Source organism: Pomacea canaliculata, linkage group LG3, assembly GCF_003073045.1.
Source record: "Pomacea canaliculata isolate SZHN2017 linkage group LG3, ASM307304v1, whole genome shotgun sequence".
Classification (NCBI taxonomy): Eukaryota; Metazoa; Mollusca; class Gastropoda; order Architaenioglossa; family Ampullariidae; genus Pomacea; species Pomacea canaliculata.
This window is the reverse complement of record NC_037592.1, coordinates 25,763,054-25,787,324: the sequence shown is the minus strand read 5'-3', so window position 1 is coordinate 25,787,324 and position 24,271 is coordinate 25,763,054. Positions and strand designations below refer to the sequence as shown.

Genomic DNA, 24,271 nt, shown 5'->3' with positions numbered 1-24,271 from the left:
AGTAACCTTTTAACATCAATGCCCTCATTTCAGCGTGTCAAGGGTATTTAGTTCTCAAACGCGCTATTCTGAATTAAAGGCACACCCTGGAGCACATTTGTTTGTCCGAGGGCTTAGTACAGTCTAAGATATGTATTATCCAAATCTGGAAAAAAAAAACCAAAAAACCTTTCTTGTAACAACCTAGCATCGACATGCACAGACAAGAGCTAGTGTAAATAGCGAGGAAAGACCTGGATCATGAGCGATGATTTGAAAGCAAAGATAGACGATGAATGCGTGATGCGAATAGTTGAATTTCAAGTGATCTTTCTATGAACAGAATCAATAAAAACAATGCGAAGGACTTTAATAATAATTATTCATCATCATCATCATCATCATCAGACTTTTTTAAAGTTTGTAAAGTATTCTCTAGCCTCTTTGAGTAATAAAAACTTACATCAAAACAAACCATAGCTGAAGAGAGAGCTGGAAGAGCGATTCTTGTTCCTAGTGCATGGTGACAGTGGTTGTTATTTTGCAAATCATTATCTTGCAATTAAACCACTGACATGTATAGGTGGATTGCTGTCTGTCTGCCGAGACCAACGATTAGCCTCTTTAGAAATTCCTCCGTTGTTTCTTGGTGAGCCTATAAAAACGAACGTGATTAAATCGGAAGCTTTGTATACACTAGCCTCGTTTTAGTAGATATGGGGAAAAAATCGTCTGCAAGCAGTCCAATAACACAATTTCGTGATTAAACTGAAAATTTTTATTATGAACATAAGTTCGAACTCATTCTGTTAGTTCTTTACTGTGCCTATGATCACACTTAACAGTACTTCTGGGTGTCTGACAATGTTTAGGTGAACGCAGCTTTCTTCTGACGTGTCCAGGAGAGGGCAACGTCTTCTGACATGCTTTTTTGTCGGACTTGCTCAGAAGAGAGCAGCTTGTTGTCTGGCCTTCCTCGGCATCAAACATGGTCCATACACCAGGATGCATCGAGCCTGAGCAAGAGCAGCAATGCCGCTGGCGACCGGAGAAGCCCGCCTTTTTTCTCCACCCGCTTTGTCCACCCTTCGTTACACAACGGTGCGTGGCTGGGAACAAGGTGTGTGCAACTTGTGATCAGACCCCACGCCTAGGGTGGCGACCCTTTGACATCGCAGAGTTAACCTTACGCGAGTTACACCCCCTGTCGCCGAGCTTCGCCCCCTCAAGCCCTCCCTCTCTTACCCCCAGTCGTCTCTGATTGTTTCTCTTTTTTTCTCTCCTTTCATCCCGCCACCAAACTGCCCCATTTCTCCACAGTAACAGCACGTTTCAGTCAAGACAGAAATCAAAATGTCAAGGTTTTCAGTTAACACGAATAGATTTGAAGTGGGTTGTAACTGGGTTGCGTGGGGATTGGGGTGAGAGAAGTAGCATGTAGAACGAATGTAGTGTGTGTTGAGGGGGTGGTTGGTGGTGGGGTTGTTCAAAGCTACTGTACAAAGACCTTGTGCATCATGGCAAAGGTTTCTACAATGGCACGACAAGACAGAGGCTAACATAACATACACAATGGAGGCAATCGGCCAGTATTGATACGCGGAATGTAAGACAGCAGATGAAGCGATAGCCTTGCAGAACTTTGCTGACTGCACTCCTGACGGGGGTGCGTGCGGTGGCGAGACGGTCACAGGTAAGAACAGGTGAGGCCGCCACGTCAAATGTCTTCTTAAGATCATTTAGTGTAATGTGTCTGGTGTCGTGAATGGGCATTGTCTCCCTGTGTGTGTGTGAGGATGCTGTCTAAGGTATGTTACATTTGGTCTACTGTGTGACTTTATTTGTCCATGATAAAAATGTCAAATTTATTTACTGACTCTCCTGTATGCCATATACATTCAAGCAAGAAGTCGTGTGCACATTTATGGGCGCGCGCGCGCACCCACACACATAAAAATCATTCTTTCACCCTTTTTCTCAGCTGCAGTTAGTGTCAATATCAATGCCTCGTGTGTCTGGCTTTATGTTAAATACGTTTAAATTTTCCCGTAAGAAATTTCCATTGTGACATTCGTATGTTTCAAAGACCGAAAAAAATATTAAGGTCGAAAGCATTAAAGTATTAGCTACAAAGACTATTTTGCCCGTGACTTATCAGTATTCAAAATCATTACAACAGTATACAATTTCATTCTGTGACATAACCTTGACACGTCTTTTGTAAACTCTTGATACTCCTTAACTTTCTCATTACGATTTTTAGAAGTCTAATTATCGTTCTCATTAGCTTGGACTAAAAAAATACATTGTTCTGTCTGCATATCCCGTCTGGGTATTTCTCTCCAATCCCTTACTCACTGTGACATTTGAAATTGAAGGAAATGGTTGTGTGTGGGAAGCTAACTCTAGAGGACGAAGACTTAACGGAGTCACGAGTACGAGAGAAGAGAGAGGAAGGGAGAGCACCCGTCCCTATCAAGGAGGATAATAATCATCAGCTGAACTTCAGCAGGACCGATGTTCAGGGTAGATATCTCTTTAAACTACTCTCTTCTCCCTCCTACTCTCACATCTTCCCTCAATCTCATTCCATGTGTGTTGTTGTTGTCGTCGTCGTCGTCGTCGTCGTCGTCGTCGTCGTCGTCGTCGTCAGCAACAAGAGTAAGTGGGACTGTGGGGGTGTGGTTTTTTTTATTGAAATGCACTTACTTCGCAGTCGGGGGTCTCCCGCAGTTTTACCTGTGCTTTTTCATGTTGACGGCTGGTTCGCTGGGGGAGGGGAAAGAGAGAGTTTTATTCACACATGGCCTGTCTTTAAATCTTCTCCTTTTTCATCAAGGCAAAGAGATCCAGATAACCGAGCAACAAAGTAAACACACCTATCATGACTTCATCCGATCAGTTCTGACACACAGCAAGGCGCGATCACCGAGGATTAAGTCCTTAGGATGATGTATCGTTCGTTAATAAAACACAATTTAATCTTCTCTGTCACTCGCGCCCAGGGCCACTCGAGGAGAAGACAGGTCTATGTCTGGTTCATGTCTCTAAATATTCTGTGATGAGCTGCTGAGCACTGTACTATCACATTCTGTGTTTCTCGGCAGTGACAATAGGCAGGCTTAACATATCGGTGCAAATTTAATGTAATCGAAAATGCAAACAACTGGGCTGGCATAAATCTCTAAATGATAACATTCTGGCCATTAGAATTTTTTTAGCTGTTTATGAAAAAGTTTCGTTGTAAACTTTAGTTTTTTTTCCCCCAGCTATCTTCAATTTTACTCTTAAATATTTTTCTCGTGTTTTTAGGGAGGTAAACACTACCCCCTTGACAGCCTTAGGCTTGCATTTGATCATCTGCTTGAGCGGACAGCCGAGCTGCTAGAGTCCGATCAAGAGGCACTGTGTTCGATACCCGTGGGGCAATATCACCCAGTTGATCCAGCTGCTGGGAAAGGGTGGCTGACTCCATAAAGTGTTGGGGAAAGTAAGGCAGCGAGGGTGAGGAGTCCCCCCCTCCTCTTCCTTTACATAAAGCTGTCTTCGAGAAAAGTAAGGTGGTAAGCAGTACAGTGGTCAAAACACTCGCTTGTCACCACTGCAGAGGTAGACCCTGGTTCAGGATCTCGTCCAGTGAAACTCTCTGTATGGACACTTGTTCGCACGGCCGTTTCCTCCCCAGGCCTGACGAGAGATAGGTCTGGTGTACCCGGGCCCGCGGCCGTGAAGGGGGTCCTGCCTTGGTCAATGGATTTTTTTCTTCTTCTTTTCTTTTTCTCTGTCTTTTGAAGAAGGTGTGAAGAAGGAACATCCAAGCATTATACATGCAGATGTTGAGTTTCAAGGCTGTACACTATAGTATAGACCTGGCGGGCCTGGGGTGGAAAGTATACTCAGAGGTATCATATTCTCGCTGGACACGCTTGGAGTCGAAAAGGTCGCTAGACACCGAGGATTTATCGCGCATGAACGTCTAGAAGAACGGTCGTGCATTGAGATTGCTGAATTTAATGTGCCACTAGGGGGCAAGCAAGCAAATCGGAATTGACAGTGAAGGGGTAGGTTTGTTACTGATGTGTGGTCACTCTGTGAACCGAGAGGATGGCGGCCCGCCCCTGGTGCTGCAGCCTCTAAGCGAGAGGTCAAAGATGCTTTTTTTCATAGTTACAGTGAAACTTTCTCTTCCCGTGTCTCCATCACCAAACAAACTACATTAGTCTACAACTCTACATCAGGGGTGGGCAAAGTATGGCATGTGGATGTCTTTGGATGGGCCCATCTGCCAAATGTGAAATGTACTTGTTTTCATTTCTTTAAAAAAATCACCCGAGGTTAATTTTATTCAAATTTATTTTATCAAGTACAACAGCGTTAGAAATCGCCAGTCCGTGACATGTTTCACACAAATAAGGTACATAGATAACACAACACGGCTGACATGTCTGATATGGTCGTTAGAGAGCATCAGATGCGGCTCCCTTCGAAGAAGAGGCTGGTTTTAATGTTTTTGTGAGCGAATTCAAACAGATTCCTTTACACAATAAATTCGGTAAGGGAAAGCCATTATGTACTCATTTGTTGTACATTCCGTTTAGGTTTGTTGTGTTAACACCTGGATACCATTTGAACGACCCGCCGCAATGACTTAGAACTTTGAGACCGGCCAGAAAAAAGAAAACTTTGTCCACCTTTGGTCTACACAGCAGATCTTTGATATCACATCAGTGCCAGTAATACTATCACAGCCAGTAAAATAAGAACACATACATTACAAAAACATTTCTAAAATTGATGTCCCGCAAATAGTTAGGTTTATAAATTTATCACGGTGGTGTCACAGCCAGTCACAGGAATTTGGAGCGGGAGGATGATGAAGTTGAAAGTACAGACGGTGTCAGTGCGGTGGGTGGATGGGTAGGTAGGAGGTAGGGAGGAAAGTTAATGCCACCGGGAAGTAGGGAAGAGGACACTCCGACAACCATAGCCAAAGAAGGTGACACCAGGGAGTTACATGTAACTTAAAACCTTAGGGGATGATCGGACGACCTCCGCTGAGACCAGCATCGCCGTGCAATAATACATCGGCCGGCAAGTCATTATCTTTCTTTCCACTCTCACCTTCTTCTGCTCTTCGCCCAAGGTAAGGATTTCTTAAAGAACAAAGAAAAGGAAAAGAAGATGGAAAAAATCCTCCGCTGGACACGCTTGGAGTCGGAAGGTCGCTTGACACCGAGGATTTATCGCGCATGAACGTCTAGAAGATTGCTGAATTTATGTGCCACTAGGGTGGCCTGCAAGCTAATCGGTATTGAAGTGAAGGGGTAGGTATGTTACTGATGTGTGGTCACTCTGTGAACCGAGAGATGGGGGCCCGCCCCTGGTGCTGCACGTTTCAGCGAGAGATGTCAAAGGTGGTTTTTTACACAGTGAAACTTTCTCCTCCAGTTTCTCCATCACCAAACAAACAACTTATATATATATCCACTGACCAAGGCAGACGCTCCTGTTCCCCCTTCTCGTCAGGCCTGACTGTGAATGACAGCAACTTCCACCCAAGGGCCGGAGTGCATTGTTGCTGTCCACCTGACAAGAGAGGAAGGGAGAGGACAGTTTCTGGAAGAGTCGACGTGGATAGGATTTCATGGAACTAACTGATTGGGGTTTGGAAGTAAAGACCGACATCTTTATGAGTCAGCAGTCAAGTCCAAGTCGCCGTGTGTTTGACCAGAAAACTTTATTTTCTTCTCCCTTTTGCTCGGAGTCCTTGGACCAAAGAAAGCTTGGACTGCTGGACATCAGAGATAACTACATCACACTCAGTTTAACATCTTTTCACACCGCGCTCTCCTGTCTGTCGCACGCTGTATTCTATACTCGCAAAGCTGCACTTTGTTTGGTAAGTACAGTATTTTTTTAAAATTTATGTTTCTATGATTTTCTGTTTATTGACAAATAGCATTTGACAAAGCAGGAACATCGGTGTCGATGAGAGCGACTAGCAAGCGTCTCACATTGACTGACAATGAAATTTGTGAGAAAAGATCATAAATATAGCATCACAAAGTCCTTATAATAGTCAGCAGGTAAAAAGACAGCATTGGTACTGCATAACTTTGTTCATATTACCATTCAGTCCAAAATATGTTATACATATTTATTTTACTGTCATGTCACAAATCCCTCTCCTTTTGATCTACTCAAATATTAAAGTTAATAACAGTTACTGCTGGTTAATGAGTCTTTAAAACATTTACTTTAAATTTACTCTAAATCTGAGCAAGTATTTTAACGGATGTATAGGGACTAAATGGGGGTCTCTGGCTCGCAAGAACAATCCATTTTATAAAAAAAATGTTAACTTTTATTTATTCAATTCTGAGGCTGACCTGCCGACCTGTTGGGGTGACCGAGTGTACGTACATCAGTGTTTGTATCAGTCAGACACTGTAAGACACTGGACTTCTGCCAGTGACATAATAATGACAATACTGGTTGTCCAGTGATCACTGGATGACAGCTGGGTAGTTAGAAAGTCTCAAGTCAGGAAGCAGGGTAGCAGCAGTTCTTACTAGCACGAAGGCTGCCCGAGCCGGATACAGCTGGGAAAGTGGTTTCATTACAGCTTCGAGTGGTTTCATTGGACTGGGCAGCTGCACATCCTGTTTGTAGTCTCTCGCTGGCTGAGGCACACTGATTACAGCAATAGTCCTGCTTAACCGACATTTGAGACAGAAAAACAGGTGTTTCATGAATTCAAAATCATACTGTTCAATAAATAAATAAATAAGTGACCAGCAATGCATAGCCATCTTTTTGTAAAGACAGTACTAGAGATTCAAAATAGTTTTAAATAAATAATTGAATAATCTTACCCATGTCTTCATGATTTATTCATTCCCTTCATTTCACTCATTTACATAACAACTGACGTGTTCTCTCTCACACACACACACACCTCGTCATGAAGAAAGTGTGTAGGTGATATGCAGTCGCTGTCATGGTCGGTGACCGATGTTCGAGGGCCACCCGATGAAAATGGGAGGGTGATAGTTTGGGAGGGTGCGGAACAGCGGCGACCAGCTAAACCCCCCCCCCCTTATTCCCACCCCCCATGCATGTATGTCGCTGATTTACACCTGACAGGGACTTTACCTGAATTTGCATTGCTTAAAGTTTAGCCCCAATAAGACTCTAGCTTCGAGTGCGCGCTTGCAAAGGGGAGCTTACAACTGATTGCCGGGGGCTTTTTTTATTATTCCTTTGATTGCTTATCAGCTGCCATCGAATCTTAAAGTCCCCAGCACAATGGGACCCATTGACTATGCCAACAAGGGTTTCCCCACCCCCTTCTGTTTGTCTCACCCCTTGCTGTTCTTTGTGCAGTCCTCCCTTGTACAGGTAGAGGGAGCTGGCATAACACACCTTTGTTTTGGAAAACCGTCTTGCACTTTCGTAGAAGTCTCGCAAAATCTCGCGAATTAGTGAACGCATTGTAGTCACAATATTTCTCGCAATTAGTCTATCCTTCTTCATCGGTGAAGAATCCGTCAAAATATTTTTCAACGCGGTCTCTCTCTCTCTCTCGTGTTAGATAGAAACGCCCTGTGGATGAGTGTTCATTTTCTGACAAGATGGAATACTGATCTTTTCGATGAATTTTCATCCCCAGCATCTTCTTTCTTGTCAACCTCCCAACACCCACCTCATACACATAGCCTCATAAAGTATTTTTCCTATGCTCAACGCACGTGGAAGGAAAATAAAAAGGTTTATTCGAAACTTTCCCGTCTGCTCTAAAGGGTGTGGCTTTCCTTGAACTTTAACTGTCAACGTCTCTTTTAGGAGACCGTAACATTTTATTTATGTTTGTGTCTTGAATGTGTCTGCACTTGTGTGCAAATCTGTATATCTGGGACACAATATGTCGGCTATCTTTGCTGTGGATGTGAGCGGTTGGTTGGTTTATTTAGTAGGTAAGTGCTTCAACCTTGCGGCGATTTCGCTCTATTGTGAACAGATGTGATTTAGTAATTTAGTGTTGGCTGCCGACTGAAGGCAATACTGGTAGATGTCGAAATGTTGATGATGGTGGTTGTGGTTGTTGTTGGTGTTGTTGTGGTGGTTGGTTGTTGTTGTTGTTGACAGAAGCATGGGCGCGCCTGCAAATACAAAACTAAATACAATTAATATATTATATTGATGATTGTTTCATTATTTCCAGTTTCAGACCGGAATCTGTCCAGACTAAAGAAAAATAGACAAATACTCTATCACCCATGTGTTTAGTGGAGATTATTATTATTATTACTTTAGTCTGATTAACAGAAATTTTAAATATTAAGCTACAGAAAGTTATGGCAAGACTAGATGCTATTATAGTTTGCCGATCTCCGCTGGCGATACAATGAGGTGCCACTGTCTTGAACTTGGTTTTTATATTATTTTTGTAAGCACCTTTTACTACAGACACCTGTTCCACTCTAGAAAGTCTCGAGGCTAAAAACCTTGCCACACTACACCTACACCTGCCTTTCATGTCACTAAGCCCTTTTATCCATAAACGACCATTGGGTTTTACCGAACAATGTCAATCGCTCAAACAATGCTCGAGGCGAGAGGAGCATGCTTAGTGCCTGTGAAGAACGAAAACGCGGACGTGTGCGTGTGTGTGCGTGCGTGTGTGTGTATGTGTGTGTGTGCGTGTGTGTGTGTGTATATGTGTGTGCGTGTGTGTGTGTGAAGGAAGGACGACTGCAGCTGGCACTTGGCTGTCACCGTCTGTGAATAGCCACTGCTTGGGGTACCTGGTTACACCCAGCGCCATCACAGAGGTGAGAGAGCGACCCTATACGCGGGCCGAAGCTATTTGTGTGACATGGGAAAGACAGTCTCAAAAGAACCAATCAACTTCAGGAGAATATCAATGATAAATAAAAGAATACAGAAAAAAAGTTTAATATTAAATAGTGAGCAGAGTCAGATTAGAGAGTGTTTATTTTTTAAATAATGAGAGGAATATTTTGAGAAGCTGTAAACCGTTATACGTCATGCACAATATAATTTATGCTTTCTTATACAACCAGTGTATACTGTAGACGACTGTAGAAGTGTCATGTCATGATACCTAGATTGCCAGTGGCAGTGTCATGTCTGACGTGTCGGGAAGTTTCTTTTTTCATTCTGTCTGTAAGGTGCTGACTTCAATGAGAATTATGTCAGACCGAATCCTGTTTTGTTTCCCCCCCAGCCGAAAGAACTCTCTGCAATTCTATTCGAAATGGTTAAGTGGAGTAGCAATGAATGAAAAAACAGGCCTCACCGAGTGAGTGAGAGGTGACACTGAATGCAATGCCGACAGATCTCACACTCCCCTTTCAAAGCACTTTGCGGAACATAACATCTTAATTAACCCTTTAGAAGTCAACGTCAAGTTCACAACCCCACAGCTGGGTTATTCAGTCTTTCTGTCGCAAAACATGAATCCGCAACTGGTGTATTCCTACTCAGCACAGGATTGAGTACACATTTAACGTGATTAGCAATACATAAACATTCATCGGCAAGCATCATTGTCGGCGACGACATGGAAAAACTTAAAAGAACTCAGAGGTGGAGTCATCTTCCAACCCTCCCACTCCGTATAGGAATGGCGCGATAGAGCGATGCACGGGAACAGGCATGAATGAACTAAGGATTTGCTGTTGTTGCCTGGACAGTCATACGAACAGTCTTAACACTAAGGTGCACATCTATTTTGTAGCCCATGGTCCCTAAGCATCGTCACCACTGAGATAGTTCAGCCTCAACTACCCCTCCAACTGCTCCAAGCTACCCCGCGATAAGATGAAGGAAACTCCGAGACCTGCACATGCCTGCTTTCTAAGGTTTGGGTTTTTTTTTTTTTTTTTTTTTTTGATACTTGCGCTAACAGAAGCCTCGCAGGTGGCTATACCTTTGTGGTCCTCAGCCGCAGGTGAGGGCCTTTAAGTGGAAGGCGTCTCAGGTTCTTTACAGGTGATCTTAGACCTGGCCGTTACGCAAAAGGGGCATTGGTGGCAAGAGGTTGTTTAAAAGTGCGTGCCGTGGATGTAAGAAGTTTCCGAAGTCTTGAACCGATCTATGGCATGGGAATCATCTGGAGGGTTTTTTTTTTTTAACTTCAACAGGTGTTTTTTATTGTGGTTTTTCTTTCGGGCAGATGTTGGAGGGTTCGTGGGTGTTTTTTTTATGTTTTGATTTTTTGTTTTGCTAGGTTATCTTGCAGGTCTTGGAATGGAGTGGACTTCAAGATAAGTATTACACCACTCGTTTTGAAAGGTAAAATAATATGTTCTGATTTATGTTGGGAATGATTTGTCTTTTGTAAGAGTCTGTAGAAATGTTTATCTCTCTGACAACAAGCTTGCTTTCCTGAGCAACAGCAACTTCATTTTTGTCTGCAGCAAACGGTTTTCGAAATGTTAATGATGATTTTAGTTTTGGTCTTCTTCCGTGTCTCTGACATCAACGTCCTTATTGTCTGCAGCAACTTTTGCTTCTTTTCTGGAGATAATTATTTTATTTGCCTTCAGTAAGAGTAATCCGACCTTTTTCAAGAGTAATCCGACTTTAGTATTTCTTGACCGTGTCAAAGTTTTTTCCTGATCAACAATTGGTTTCAAAAGGTCGCAAAAATATTGTTTTTATATTAGGAAAGTGTGTTGTTATGTCTGCAACCTGAAGTATACCCAGAGTGCCGTGACCCACCCATGATATGGATGCTTGATGACACTTGGTTTTGACGATCAGCAACCAGCCTACGCCGGAATGCAGAGTTGTCGCTCCTCATGTGGCACTTGCCTCCCTTACCCTCTAGCCAATGCTTAAGAAGAAGACAGTAGTTCCAGACATTTTTTAATCTTTGAATACTTCTGACAGTTTCCTTGAGGTTTATGTGCATGTCCGACTTTGACTTCCGTCGAGGACATACTTGCCAGTGAGGTTGCTCGATAAACGGATGTCACAAAAATATGGCCATCCATGTATATAAATACATAGAAGAAATAAATTCAGTTTGTTACGAGGTTAGCCGCCACAATGTTCAGTTCGCGGCCATCTGGAAGATTCGTTTGTACTTTTGTATGTAGTTTGGATTACACGAAGAACGGTTTGCTGCTGATGAGGAGGAGGACTGAGGATGGTGAGGAGCCGGTGAAGGATAAGGTCGTGTGTTGGAGGGAGGCGGGAGAATTTATCATTTCTTTTCTTGCCGCCACGGGTGTACCTCAAGAGGGGTACCACTGTAGGAGACACGCGCGCCCCTCGTTATCGAAAACTGCTTAAGGTGAAGACCGATTCCTGACGGTACTTCAAATCAATCTCTATACGCCCTACCTTACCACAACCACTCACCTCACCCCCCACCACACACTCCTAAACTTGAGTTACCTCCCAAACCCCTATGCCACTCTTTCGCCTCCTGTCACTCACCAGACCTTTTTGATTCCCCCCTCACACACACAGAGGACACACACCCATCCGAGGTGGCCTGTAAAGCTAGCCACTCGTTAGATTACCCCCTATTGACTTTGCTCACAAATTATATCCTCCCTGCTTTTGCTTTCCCACTCAGCGCCCAGGCAGGTGCAGGGACAGCCGGGCACAGGTTACCACACTCTTTCTTGGCCCACTTTCGATAACCGGCTGTTTGTTTCGGGACCAAATTCGGGTGGACTCGCATTCTTCCGAATTTATTGGGGGTGCATGTTAGTGTGTGAGAGAGAGAGAAGGGGGTTTGGCGGGGTGCGGACTGGGTCGGCCTCTGACCGCTTTCAGCAAGTCGACAGTCGGGAGAGAGACATCGGAAGGGCGAGCACTCCACGAGGGCGCGAGTGTCGACAGGACATTGTTGTGGTTCTTTTCACCTGAAGTGAACCTTTTGGCTCCAACGACGCACCCTTCACTGCCGAGACGACTATACCACACGATCGGGAGAGGAGTGTGAAACAGGTCTTCCGGCCATTGTCCAGTTTCTTGCCAAAGGTTTAAACGTTGTCTCCCTTCTCTCGCCAGTGTGCGGTGTGTTTGTCCGATTCGCAGGAGGAACATATCACAAAAGATTGGGAAGGACATTGCCTCAAAGAATGTGATATTATCCGGTCTCTGGGAATAGTAATCATCAAGGTGATCGATCTTAGTTTTAAAATGTCGCTGTCTCCGGCTACAACTTAAGAAAGCTGGGCCAATCTTTGAGAACAGAATCATCGTGGTCCAGTGGATCCGGCGAAAATTCCCAGTGGGCAAAGGGATCCCATCCTCAACCACCGCCCCTTCACGGGAGAAACCACAGCTTGACTCTAAGCCTGAAAGGATATGCAAAAATAAGGACCAGACTGTGTGATAACAGCTAGGACTGTATGATAATGCGTTCTGTGCTGGCATAATTGTTGGTATAATTTTCAGGACAGACATCGCTGTTCATTGATATGTCCTGTACTGTGACACTCTCGGGGAAAGTTCTATTTGTCCGCGACCCTAACGTTGGCTTTTATGAGGCGTGACACATAACGCCTTTACCAGTGAGTCGTGAAACCGTTAGGACTGCTTCTAGGATCTGAATTTTTTTTTCCTTAATTCATGACAGTTTTATTTAAAACTAGAAATCGGAAAATTGAGTGCCGCCACACATGGGGGTAATTTAGTCTATGAGAAAGGGGGAAAAAAAGTGCACACCCCCTGTCGAGACTCACGGCAGGACAAAGCGACGGTGTCAACAACTATCGCAAATATGTGTATTGTGGTGGCAAGGGGACAGACGAAGCACCAGCGGCACCTCGCACTGCGAACAAAAGTCAGGGTGTTTGATCGGCAGGCGGGTTCCAGCCAGACCAGGTAACGTGCCCTACCTTGAGTGAAACCTCGTTGGTGAAAAGGGAATGGACATGCGAAGTGCCAACTGCCTGTGGAGGGGGAGGACCTAACGTTCAAAACATTCTACCAACAACACACTGTTTTTTTTTTTCTTGATGTGACACGTTTGCTGGAGTATTAGACGGAGAAGTTAGCAGGAGTGGAAGGGGGAGACGCCCCTCCTGAAGGTTAGAGAGCCCACAGTCGTTATGCTGGACTGGAACCTCGACACGCTTCTGCACGTTGGACGAGGAGGGTTGCTGGAGGTCAAGCGGAGGTACTGGACAGACACAACGCTTGCTGACCAGATTTTGTGTGAGTAGTGTGACTGTGAGACCGTTTAACATGTTCTCGTGGGAGTAACCTGGGTGTAAGGGGCGCCGTTTGAAACATGCTTTCGTGACCTGTTCGCGAAACACACCCGTTTGTGTGACGATCCTGTCTCTGTTTGTGTGTGTTGGGGGTAATGGGTGTATTGTTTAGCACAGGATTGTGTGATCACCCTGTGTGCGCTGAGCGTTGGGAACATGCTTGTGTGAACACTCCCTGGATTTGTTGAGCACCTGTTAACGTAAGTGATCTGGTGTCATGGTTGCAGTCCTCGGTCATCCGTGCATCCGAAAAGGGCCCATCAATGAAAAAAAAAATAGATGTGACATAGTGAGAGTTAACGTGGTGTGGAGAGAAACGGTCAAATAAAAATTTAGTTTGGAGCGATTTTTTAAAAAAGTTAATTTTTTTCTGTGTTGTCTCAGATGGAGCTGCCATGTCGCCGCCATGCTTGCAGGAGTCCTCGGCAGCTTCCAGTCCTCACATCTCCGCGGATCAGACGGCCAACTTCTTGTCTTGCGAGCTGCGCAAAAGGAACGGCTTCCAAACGACTCTGCCAATGTGCTGTCTGAGCTATATTCACCCCTACAATCCTCCTTTTGCCGCCACTACCGCAGGGGGATTTGCTCCGGGTATCGGGACACCCAGCTCCTTGCCGCTACCTCTTCCTCTGCCCTCACCCGCCATGCTACCCGAGGCCATGCTCGTGCGACCGACGATGTTGTCACAGTCGTTTACGGTTCCTCCACCTCCTCTGACTGACAGTGGGATAAAGGTTTGTGAATGGGTTCTCCTGCAGTCGTCTGCTCATTGTTTTTTTTATTGACTTTCTCCTCATTTATCATCACAGCTGTAGCGGTCGTCAACCTCCTCACCATCAACATTTCAATTATCAAACAAATCATCATCATCATCATCATCATCATCATCATCATCATCATCATCATCATCATAAGAAGAAGAAGATGATGAAAAAGAAAAAAAAAGAAGAGGGGGAAGAGCAACAAGAGCCTACATTCAGAAAATTGGAATAATTTAAACAAAACAAGGTTAGAACCGATGGTAGCCTTACGGTTCTAAAAACATTCATAGATTTACAGCCTTTAATAAAGTGTTTGACCTGAAAATAATGCTATATGATGGACATACAGCTATATATATATGGTGGTAAGCCCATCCTCGACTAATGGTGCTGTTGCTGCAGACGACTTTGGGTACTGATGCCAGACACCTTTTTGATGCTCTTGGGGCTAGTGGCACAACATGCTTCTAAAACTTAAAGCTGTTCTAAAGAAGCGAATTTAGAAACTTTTTCAAATATCGCTCCTAAGTCACTTGATATGTGTGGCATAAGCGTATATGAAAACTTGTGCTACCGGCACGTAAGTCTGGCTTAAACAGTTTTATCTTGTTTAAACAGTTTTAAAAAATAGTTGGAAAAGCGTATCGTACCCTCTATTTCTATAGAGCTGATTGTCAAAGGCCTCAAATTGATTAAAATTAAAAATGTGCCGTGCAACTGGTGATCGACAACAAACATTGAAATAGCTCTGTGGATTAGGTAAGGGTTAGGGTTTGTATTTAGAGATCCGTGAGAGGGTAATTTATTTATTTTTTTTTTTTTATTTATTGTTTTTTGCAGAATAAATAGAAAAAATTGCTTAATCAATGTTAAGGTTTGTTAGGATGTCAACGGCTGTTCGGCATACATAGACAAGATCAGAGGCAGATATTCACTGAGAAATATATAATACAGGCCGAGTCGTCTGCGTTGTAAATTTATCCACAGCAGATCATCCGTTAGGAGGTACCAACATTTAACAGCAGACACAAAGTGAAAACAAGCAGCAAAACAAGAAAAAATTGAAATAAGTGTAGGATAGGCCTGGAGTATGGCTGACACGCTCCTGAGGAAATAATGGAGGTCAGGGCAGTTCTCTTTCCATGCGCAGTAGTAAGTTTTCTTATTCGTTTTTGATTGCTGTGTCGGTCTTTATGATCTGTGTGTATGTCTACTGCTACAGGGCAACAGTCCTGTGTTGATCTTCCAGAAGACCTTTGCTATTATATTCCGAACTATTGTGTGTTCTGTTAACATGCCGCAGTGCGGTTCGCTTCCATTGAAGCGATCTATGTATAGTCAGTTGTGTGTGAGAGTGTGTGAGTGAGAGAGAGACTGTGAGAGAGAGATAGTGTGTGTGTGAGAGAAAGATTGAATCTGTGTGTGAAAGAGGGAGAGAAATTGTGTGAAAGAGAGAGAGAGAAAAAGAGAGAGATCTAGTTTGAATGCGTGTGTGGTGTGTGTTAGAGAAAAAAGAGAATGAGTGAGAGAATCTGTGTGATAGAGGGAGAGATTGAGTGATCGAGTGTGTGTGTGAGAGATGTGTGAGAGAAAAAAAAAGAGTGTGTGTGAGAGAGAGAAAAGAGATTAAGTGAGTGAATCTTAGTGTGTGAGAAGGAGAAAAAAAGAGAGATTGTGAGTTTGACTGTATGAGACAGAGAGGGAGAAAAAGATATTGAGTGTGTGCATGCGTGCGCGTGCGATGTTGCACATGCTTCATACAGCGCGAGTGTAGAAGGTGGAAGTTTAGCGGAGAACTACTTTCAGGCTGATGTCTGAGTCACTTCTAACCCTAAAATTTCCTTTCCGAATTTTCTTTGTCCTCTATGACCATTCCAAGACATCTGAGACAGTATTTCCACAAACCAACGATGCTACAGAAAAAGAGATAAAAAATAAAATAGCAAATAATTTTTTTAATCTTTTCCCCTCACTCCTCCATTTTTCTCGGTCTGATACTTTTTCTTATTTCTTCAACTTGAAGTCCAGTTTGATTAAGAACGATGCAGTCATCTTTGCCGTGATTGTCCTTCTCGTATTCGTTTGTACATGAAATCATTACCTTGGGTACATACTATTTGTCCTTAATTGTTAGAATTATCGATAAAGCAATTTTTTGTTCTATAAATAAATGTTAGTTTCATCATTCGTCAAGCATGTTATCATGAATGTTTTTGGAGGATGGGGAAAGTTTACTAGTTAGTTAGTCAGCCACTTTGTTCGCGATCTCTTTGCCTGACTGACCGGCTGGCTGATAATTATTCGTCTGTCTGTCTGTCTGTCTGTCTGTCTGTCTGTCTGTCTGTCTGTCTGTCTGTCTGTCTGTCTGTCTGTCTGTCCGACAAGGACATTGGCGTCCCTATGGCGGTGTCCGAGAGGACATGCCCTTGACCTGTAGTCTTTTTCTCTCATTTCTTTGTCATCATCACAAACTATGGGAACAAATGTCTGGTGTGAGCTAGACAAGACCGCCACCCATTACTTCTCCTGTTCTACCTGACCCCGTCCTGAAAATCCTCGCTGTACCTTCGATTTCTTTTTCTTTCTTTACTTTTTTTCTCCTTCTTATCCTTTTGTGCAGGTGCTTGTCTCTAGGAACGTGTCGGTCCCGGCAAAGTTTGTTCGATCCCCCGGCCAGGGTCATCACTTGCGATCTCAGTTAAAATGATATGCTTAAGATTTTTTAAAATACTCTTTTTTATACTTTAACCTAATCCAGCTTGTCTACAGTCTATTGAATGATCGTAAAATGCTTTAGCGCTCCACGGAGTAAAGAGAGTGGGATGGATGGGTCGGGAGAAAGGGGTGACGATATTGCAAAAGCCGTTTTAATGTTGTGTGACGTGTTGTAAACAGAGGAGATGTGTGCAGTGAAGAGTAATTGTGAGATCGGAGATAAAAGGCCCCGAGCTGTCTTCTTGTGTGAAAAAGAGACTCGCAGGTTTTTTGTTGGGTTTTTTTTTTCACAAGTGCGACAAAAAAGTGTCGAGTTTAGCTGTTAATATTTGTTTGACATCACGAACAGCGCAAACAAAAAATAAATCCTTTCATTTCTAAAAGAACTGTCTTGTTAACGCTTGTAAACTTCGTATGACTCAGCCTATAATTTTTCTTTTAGTGCACAGACTGCTTCTTATCTTAACTTTGAAGGACACTACTGGATCAAGTTCTTCTCAAAGTGAATGCTTCAAGCAATTTAAAAAAACTTTACAAAACGCATCAGTGTAACCAAAAGGACATTTATCTTTTACCATGAAAAATTAAGCACACGTCAAAATAGACTGGCATTATAAAAAAATCAAATCCAAATATTATCCAATACCTTAATTATCATTATATTTTTCATTCGTCTGAAAAGTTCTTGTCCTAGAAATACAGATGGTTGCTAACAGCAGCTTGACAGACGCAGAGTCTGTTTGATTGGTTCGTTCGTTCGTTTTTGGTTTTGGTTTTTTTGGTTGGTTGGTTGTTGGTTTGTTTGTTTGTTTGTTTGTTTGTTTGTTTGTTGTTTGTTTGTTTGTTTGTTTGTTTGTCGTCGAGGTGATAGTTGGGTGAAGGAATGAACGAAAAGTATTTTCATTGTCTTTCCATCCGTATGTTTCGGCTGGACTTTTAAGTGGATTACCATCAAATCGTGTTGTTGTTGTTGTTGTTGTTGTTGTTGTTGTTGCTTAGCTGCTACTGCTGCTAAATGGTAAAGTGTTGTTACTATCGTTGTTACATGGGTAACTGTTACTATTTCGCTGTTGTTACTGCAACAACACAAACACCACTACTAGCATGTCACGCTGTGGGGTTTCAGGACCGCGTGACGCCGGCCAGCACGAGTGATGACTACAGCGAGATGTACGAGTGCCGGTGGGCCCGCTGCGAGGGCCGATTCCAGGGCCTGGAGGAGCTGGTGGCCCACGTCAACGAGCGCCACGTCAAGATCGAACGACCGGACGTCGACTACCAGTGCCGCTGGGAAGGCTGCCCGCGACGAGGACGAGGCTTCAACGCTCGGTGAGACGACGACGACGATGATAATGCTTAGTTCACTTTTTTTTCCCAATCTCTGATTATTCTTTATAATAATCGAAACCTCCAGATTCATTTCAGCTGTGTGCACTAGTTCATTGCAGTCAGGTTAAACATTTTGGGAGAATGTCGCATGCCTGTCCTTTGTTTTTCTTCTGCGCATGCGTGTTGTCTTGGCTGCACCCTTGAGAAAGTTGTTCTTAAAGATAGAGTTTAAGATAAACTTGTAGTTTCATGACGTCTCTCATTCAGATCGTGTTTGTCTCTGCGCAAAGGTTAGCCTTCTACGTCAGTGCTGTGCACATATCCGGTTATTCCACCACCCCATCCACAAAAAATTCGTCTCTCGTGGTTTAAAATTCCGCTTTGGAATAGCACAATGTCCGCTTTTTTGTGAGCGATTCCCAAGTCTCTCCTTTACCTTCCAAGTCCATTCCATGATAAGGTCAAGCTTGGAAAATACGCTGCGTCACATCGGTCTCGAACAGTCTTGTGCGCGAACCTCCGTGTTTGGACGCCGCTCCTCTAACCTCTACGTAGGATACCCGCTTCCATGTATGCTACTGGCGAGGACTGTGTCACAGCCTGCAAAATTCAAACGCCGCACCATTTAAAACCTCGACAACCGAAGCCACCGTAGTAGTTTTCTTTTTAGGTCCTCCTCACCCCTACTCCCCACCCGTCCTCAACACACTCGCAGGCTTTGCTTTAAGAGCCAAAAAAATGGAAGTGAAAAAAAAATTCGTTGCCGTTTGTGCAAGAAGAATCAATCTCCAAGCCACCCATCACCACGAACACTGCTTCGTATTCTCTCGGGCAAAATGTTTTCGCGTGTTATGGAAGCCCGACGTTTCCCCGCCCATTCACAAACAAGACGCACTCCAACATTATTTATTAACAGAAGCGTGCGCTCGGTTGGCGATCTGGCAGTCCGCCCTCACCGACTCTCCTGGCATTTAAGGAGCTGCTACTATCATTCTTCCCCCAAAACTGTTCAGCCACACCCCGCCAAGTTCGTTACTAACTCTTGAAAAGTAGAAGTAAGAAGGGAGGGATCACTTGCATGGTTCCCCCTCCCATCCGTTTCTAACGGATTCGCTTAGCGATTTGGGTCCACAACACCTCTTTGAAGGGTTTACATGCTGGCTGTCATTATTCTGCTCCCAGGGCCCTTTATGGTACAAACGTGGCGCAAAATCCGCTCGCAAGCTGGTGCAAGACAGTCGCTGGGTCCACTCGATCTGCAGGATATGACGTCGGAAGACCCAGAACTCTTTGCCATTTAAGGGGCTGGCCTTGGAGACAGTGCCAAGGAATATGTCTTTCATAAACAACGAATAAGGATTAAAGCAGTGGTTGTGTGGCTGGTTCATGTTTGTCACTTTTCTTTTCACTCTATACGCGTTCAATTTTTGCTCTGTTCTAAACACGAGTTCAATTTTCAGTCGATGCTAAATCCGCATTCAAGTTTTTGAAGAATGATGAGAAATGATGTGAGTAAAAGTAGCTGAAAATAACGCATAGCGAGAAGAATAACAGACAAATAAATCCACGCTGAGTGAAAACGATTGAGTTCGGGGTGTTGGGGCGGAGTGCCGGGAAGACTTTGAACATTTTCAAAAATAAAAATGTCTAGCAGTGATTGGCATGAGTTTGGTTTGTTCGGGCTGTCCGATTCGCAAAACTAGCAGAAAGAAGTTGAAATAAATACATTCGTTGTTTTATGGTCTATTCCCGTGTTTTTTATTATTACATTTACACAACGTTAACATAGCCATGCATCGGCACAGCTATTTCCTTGCAAGTAATTTCTTTTCTACTGCATAATTGAAAGCCCTGTAAAAAAATATTTTTCTTGGATTTTTAAAACTTTTCTGCTTTAATTTTAATCTTGGAGTCCATTATTTGACCTGTCGTAATCCTAGCGATGTAACTGGGCTGTGTTAAATTTCTTGATCGTGATATTTTGTTTTACTTCTTCGGCTTCAGTTGATCCGTTGATCTCTTTCTTCCGCGACGCCATTTTCATCTCAGTCCAGTTTCTTGTTTGTGCACGTCGACAGCGAGATGAAACATGTGCAATAGTCTAAACTTTTTGATATAAGGCAGCAAAACTGTCTACAGCTTGTGTGACCTGAGGAGGTATAATTATCATCAGCATTCTTGATCTGTTCTAACGACTTCTCCGATGACAAACAATTGCAGATCTAAACTCTAGATCTCTGACAGTGAGTTGTGCTCGTTATTCCCCTTTCTTTCCTGTCCTCGGTTGGTTTCTTCAATTTCTCCCTGATTATTATTGTTGTTATAATTAATTATCATTTTAAAGCGCCATGCGCTTGCTCATAGGGCTGGGATATGGCGCTATAAAAACAACCTTTTTTATTCTTATTATTAGTCTTTTTTTCTATTAGTCTTATGATTAGGTGTTTATTTGATAATTAACTTTGATAATTTGATTTTTTGATAATCATTTGATAATTAACTTTGTCTGCTTTATTGATATCATCATACACTTCCGCTCTTATCCCGGAAATAAACTTTTACTTCGTGGTTACTGAAGAATTATTGATTCAGCGAGCATTCGATCTTAAACGTGATGTAGAAGGTATCCGTGCAGAAATAAACTAAGCTATGCTTCCGACTAGCCGACACCTCCAGCAACCTCTCTCATTGTGGTCTGTGTATTAAATGACTATCGCTGAATTTCACCTGTCAAACATATTTGATGTTCGTCAGAATCAGATTTAACGCGGATATAGCGATAAGGAGAAATGCAGTGATAATAATAGGTAGGTTGTATTTCAAGCTCCAAAACGCTTCCCTTGTCTTTTTAAAAATCTAATCTCAGCGGTCCATCTCGCATTGCCCAAACTGGCGCCGAAGTAAAAATAAAGTTCAAAGAATCAAAGACGTATTGACAGTCATGCATTAAGCCACGTGCCTCCGAGGGAAGACATAGGTCAAGACCTAGTCGTGTGTGGGTGGTGAAGGAAGGAGGGGAAAAAGTGTTAAACACTGGGTAGAGCTGATAAGTTTCACTATCGGAGTAGGGTATCTCGTTTCGAGTTTAAAAAAAAAAAAAAGAAAAAGAAAACCATGACAGGCTGCGTGTTTGTTCTTTACTGACAACAGGATCGTGGAGTGGGTGCAGGCGAGGGTTCCCTCCGTTCCCTTCAAGCAACTTGATCATTGATCTCGGTGTGGGTGTTTCTTTCTTACTTTTTTGTGGGAGGGAGAGGGGAGCAGGGTTCTAAATTTAACACCCACTTTGGCAGAAGAGTTTGGAAGACTAGACAGAAGCACCTGGTTGTCAAAGTGAAGTCGTTAGGTGCAGGCAAGAAAGCTTCGCTGAGAGGACATATTTAACGGAAAAGCTCTTGTTGCACCGAACGATCAAAAGGGGGCTAAAAGGGGTTGAATAGGCGAGACACATTTCCAAACAGGATTCAACCAGGACGACATCATGGCAATTTCGGAGTATACCCACGTGACAGATTTGTGCGCTGAAACGAAAATGGACATGGCGTTAATTTGTGCTCGTGTGGAATATTGGAGTAGGCAATAAAAAATTGTTCATCGTCATGAAAAATGAAAATGTATATTCTTTAAGATATCAAAATTATATATCAGTAGAATATTATTAACATCGTCACAGAAAAACTTCCAAATTAACTCTCATGTTTTTGTTTTCTTTAATCTTAAGAAAATGTTAATAACACGTGACACTTTGAGTGGATATTTTGTTGCTTAATTTACTCCATTGTTTTGTTTGTTAGGTACAAAATGCTGATCCACATACGCACTCACACGAACGAGAAACCACACAGGTGCCTTATCTGCAACAAGTCCTTTTCTCGACTGGAAAATCTCAAGATACATAATCGCTCACACACAGGTCTGGTTAAAGTACTGTCCTGCTCCTTTAATTTTGTGTGTGATCTTTTTAGAAATACACTTATCTTTCTAATCCTTATGAAGGACAGAAAACATACATCAGTGGTGTCAACTAAAATTCGCGGTTGACAGATATCCACATCAGCATCGCGACAGCAATGGATTGACCATACAAGGCTACCCGTCTATTGTACTTCCCTCCAAAACGATCGGTACCAGTCAAGCAACGAACGAACGAATGAAAGAGTTCATATAAGTGAACTGTTTAAGTATAGTTCATATATGGCCAAGAAAAAGACAAGTAAAATATATAAGGTGAACTACAATGATATATTTTGCGTACTGTCTTAGAAATAAATTATGTACCAGCATATAAATTTAAGCCGTGTTTATGATCTGAAATTCAGTTGGTTTTTTTTTTTCTTCAGGTGAAAAGCCTTACATATGTCCGTTCGAGGGTTGCAACAAAGCCTATTCCAATTCAAGTGATCGCTTCAAACATGTGCGTACTCATCAAGAACAGAAACCATACATTTGCAAAATGCCGGGCTGTCACAAGAGATACACAGATCCCAGCTCACTGCGCAAGCACGTACGTACTCATGGACACTTTTACCGCTCAGGAGAGAGATTGCCGAGGTCGCCAACGCCTTCTTCATCCTCCGCATCATCATCTTCCGGGCCACTTGCTTCTGTACCCGGCGGTCAGCAAGTAGAGGCTTCGCCCAAGATCTCCATGCCTATGATTCTCTCCCCTGCTCAGTCGCCGAGTCGCCTGACCGTCTCCCCGCCAGTGTTGACAAGGGACATACATCTAATGAATCCTGCTTCAGTCCCTCACCCCCTGCTTTCACTGAACAGCTCAGGCTTGTATCCCCCACCAAGCAGTTATCGCTCTCATTTTTCTTTTCCCTATGGATTGCTTCCGTCCTACTCTTCCCACTTTGGACCGCCCGTGGCGGATTCCTTGCCAGTTGTTGTCAAGCCTATACCCATCTCTCTCACCAAGTTGGATGGCAAGAATGGATTAGTTCCGTTATTGAGCAATAGTGGTAATCTCCAGTCCCAGGACAGACCTCTTGACTTGTCGAGAGCACATTTTCCTGCCTCTCCCAGCCCCTCTATGTCAGCCGCAAAGTATGCTTTTTCAGGGTTCATCCACAGAGCTGGAGCAAAATGACATTTAGTACATGTACATGTATTGGGACAATTGCTATACTGTGATATGGTATTACTGGTAAGAGATTTTGCTAGTAACAAATTAAGCTTACTATCACCGACTGACTGTTAAGCCAGGTCCAGGTCCATACTTTTAATCCCTTTACTTTTCAATACAAAATTTCCAGTTTTCAGGATACCAGTAAAACTTAACACATACTTTATGTAATATTAATATGTACACATTTACTTCAAAATTAGATACATAAAAATTTTGCCATATTTCACTACTTAAGGACTTTAGTCTTTCACCTCCACCAAAGTATAACAGTTCTCTAAAACTTTCTGGTCATAAGAGAGTAAGGAGATAAAAACTTAATTTCATGCGCAAACTCTAAAGCCTACCGTGATGTAGAAAAAGGTACTAATATAGTTTCAACCACCAGCCAGATGTCTGATAATGGTTAACAGTTGCATGCTGTGTCAACTTGCACTGGTGTATAGCATCATTGGTTTTACCAAAGATCAGTTGGTGATATTTTTCTTTCTAGCAATATTCTGAATAATTTATCATTTCTCTGAAAAACACACAAGCCCTAGTCAGACCTTATTCCAGGTATGTGTAAAAACTAAGAACGAGACTAACATTTTGGGGTATTTTTAATCTATGCATCAATGCATATGAAATGCCTTTTATTAGCAGTACTAACTTCACAGTTTTTGTTATCTTTGGCACTAAAAATTCCTGTCCTTAAAGTCAGCAAAATAATATTTTCTCAAGTTTATTACAGCATTTTTTTTTAAGAAACAGGTTCTTGAGTGTAGCATACTAATCTGGAATCTAAATGACAGAAATACTTGAATTGTGAATAGAATGATACAAATTTCTCTTCCCACTCATCTGGTCTCTTAGTATGTAGCAATGAACATTTTTGTACTAATTATGTTTGTTATTGATGGACTTAAATATTTAGGTACGATGTTTTTCATAAGTGAAAAAAGAAATATCGCCAACAGCATAACTGTGATGCCTCACATTCCTTATATTGATTCACAGATTTGTGAACCATTAGCCTCCAATAAAAAAAAAAAAAAAAAAAAAAACATCAAATGGTTTGCTATGATTTGCCACAACATATTAGAGTGCTGGATGCA

The 24,271-nt window shown here is 42.8% G+C and overlaps 1 protein-coding gene across 5 annotated transcripts; it reads left to right on the top strand.

Annotated features, from left to right (window-relative positions):
* Window positions 1-1,554: 1,554 nt before the first annotated feature.
* On the top strand, window positions 1,555-24,227 carry LOC112559459 (zinc finger protein GLIS2-like). 5 transcript variants are annotated; one of them, XM_025230740.1, is made up of 6 exons: window positions 1,555-1,682; window positions 2,379-2,505; window positions 13,626-13,975; window positions 17,844-18,046; window positions 21,841-21,959; window positions 22,387-24,227. In XM_025230740.1, exons 3-6 carry the CDS (start codon window positions 13,637-13,639, stop codon window positions 23,136-23,138), a joined length of 1,413 nt encoding a protein of 470 aa, XP_025086525.1. In that variant the 5' UTR covers window positions 1,555-1,682; window positions 2,379-2,505; window positions 13,626-13,636; the 3' UTR covers window positions 23,139-24,227. The 5 variants fall into 5 exon arrangements, with proteins under 5 accessions (XP_025086525.1, XP_025086523.1, XP_025086522.1 ...); XM_025230738.1 differs by having other exon boundaries at window positions 1,621-1,682; window positions 2,358-2,505; XM_025230737.1 differs by lacking the exon at window positions 1,555-1,682 and adding an exon at window positions 1,761-1,787 and having other exon boundaries at window positions 2,358-2,505.
* The last annotated feature ends 44 nt before the right edge of the window (window positions 24,228-24,271 follow it).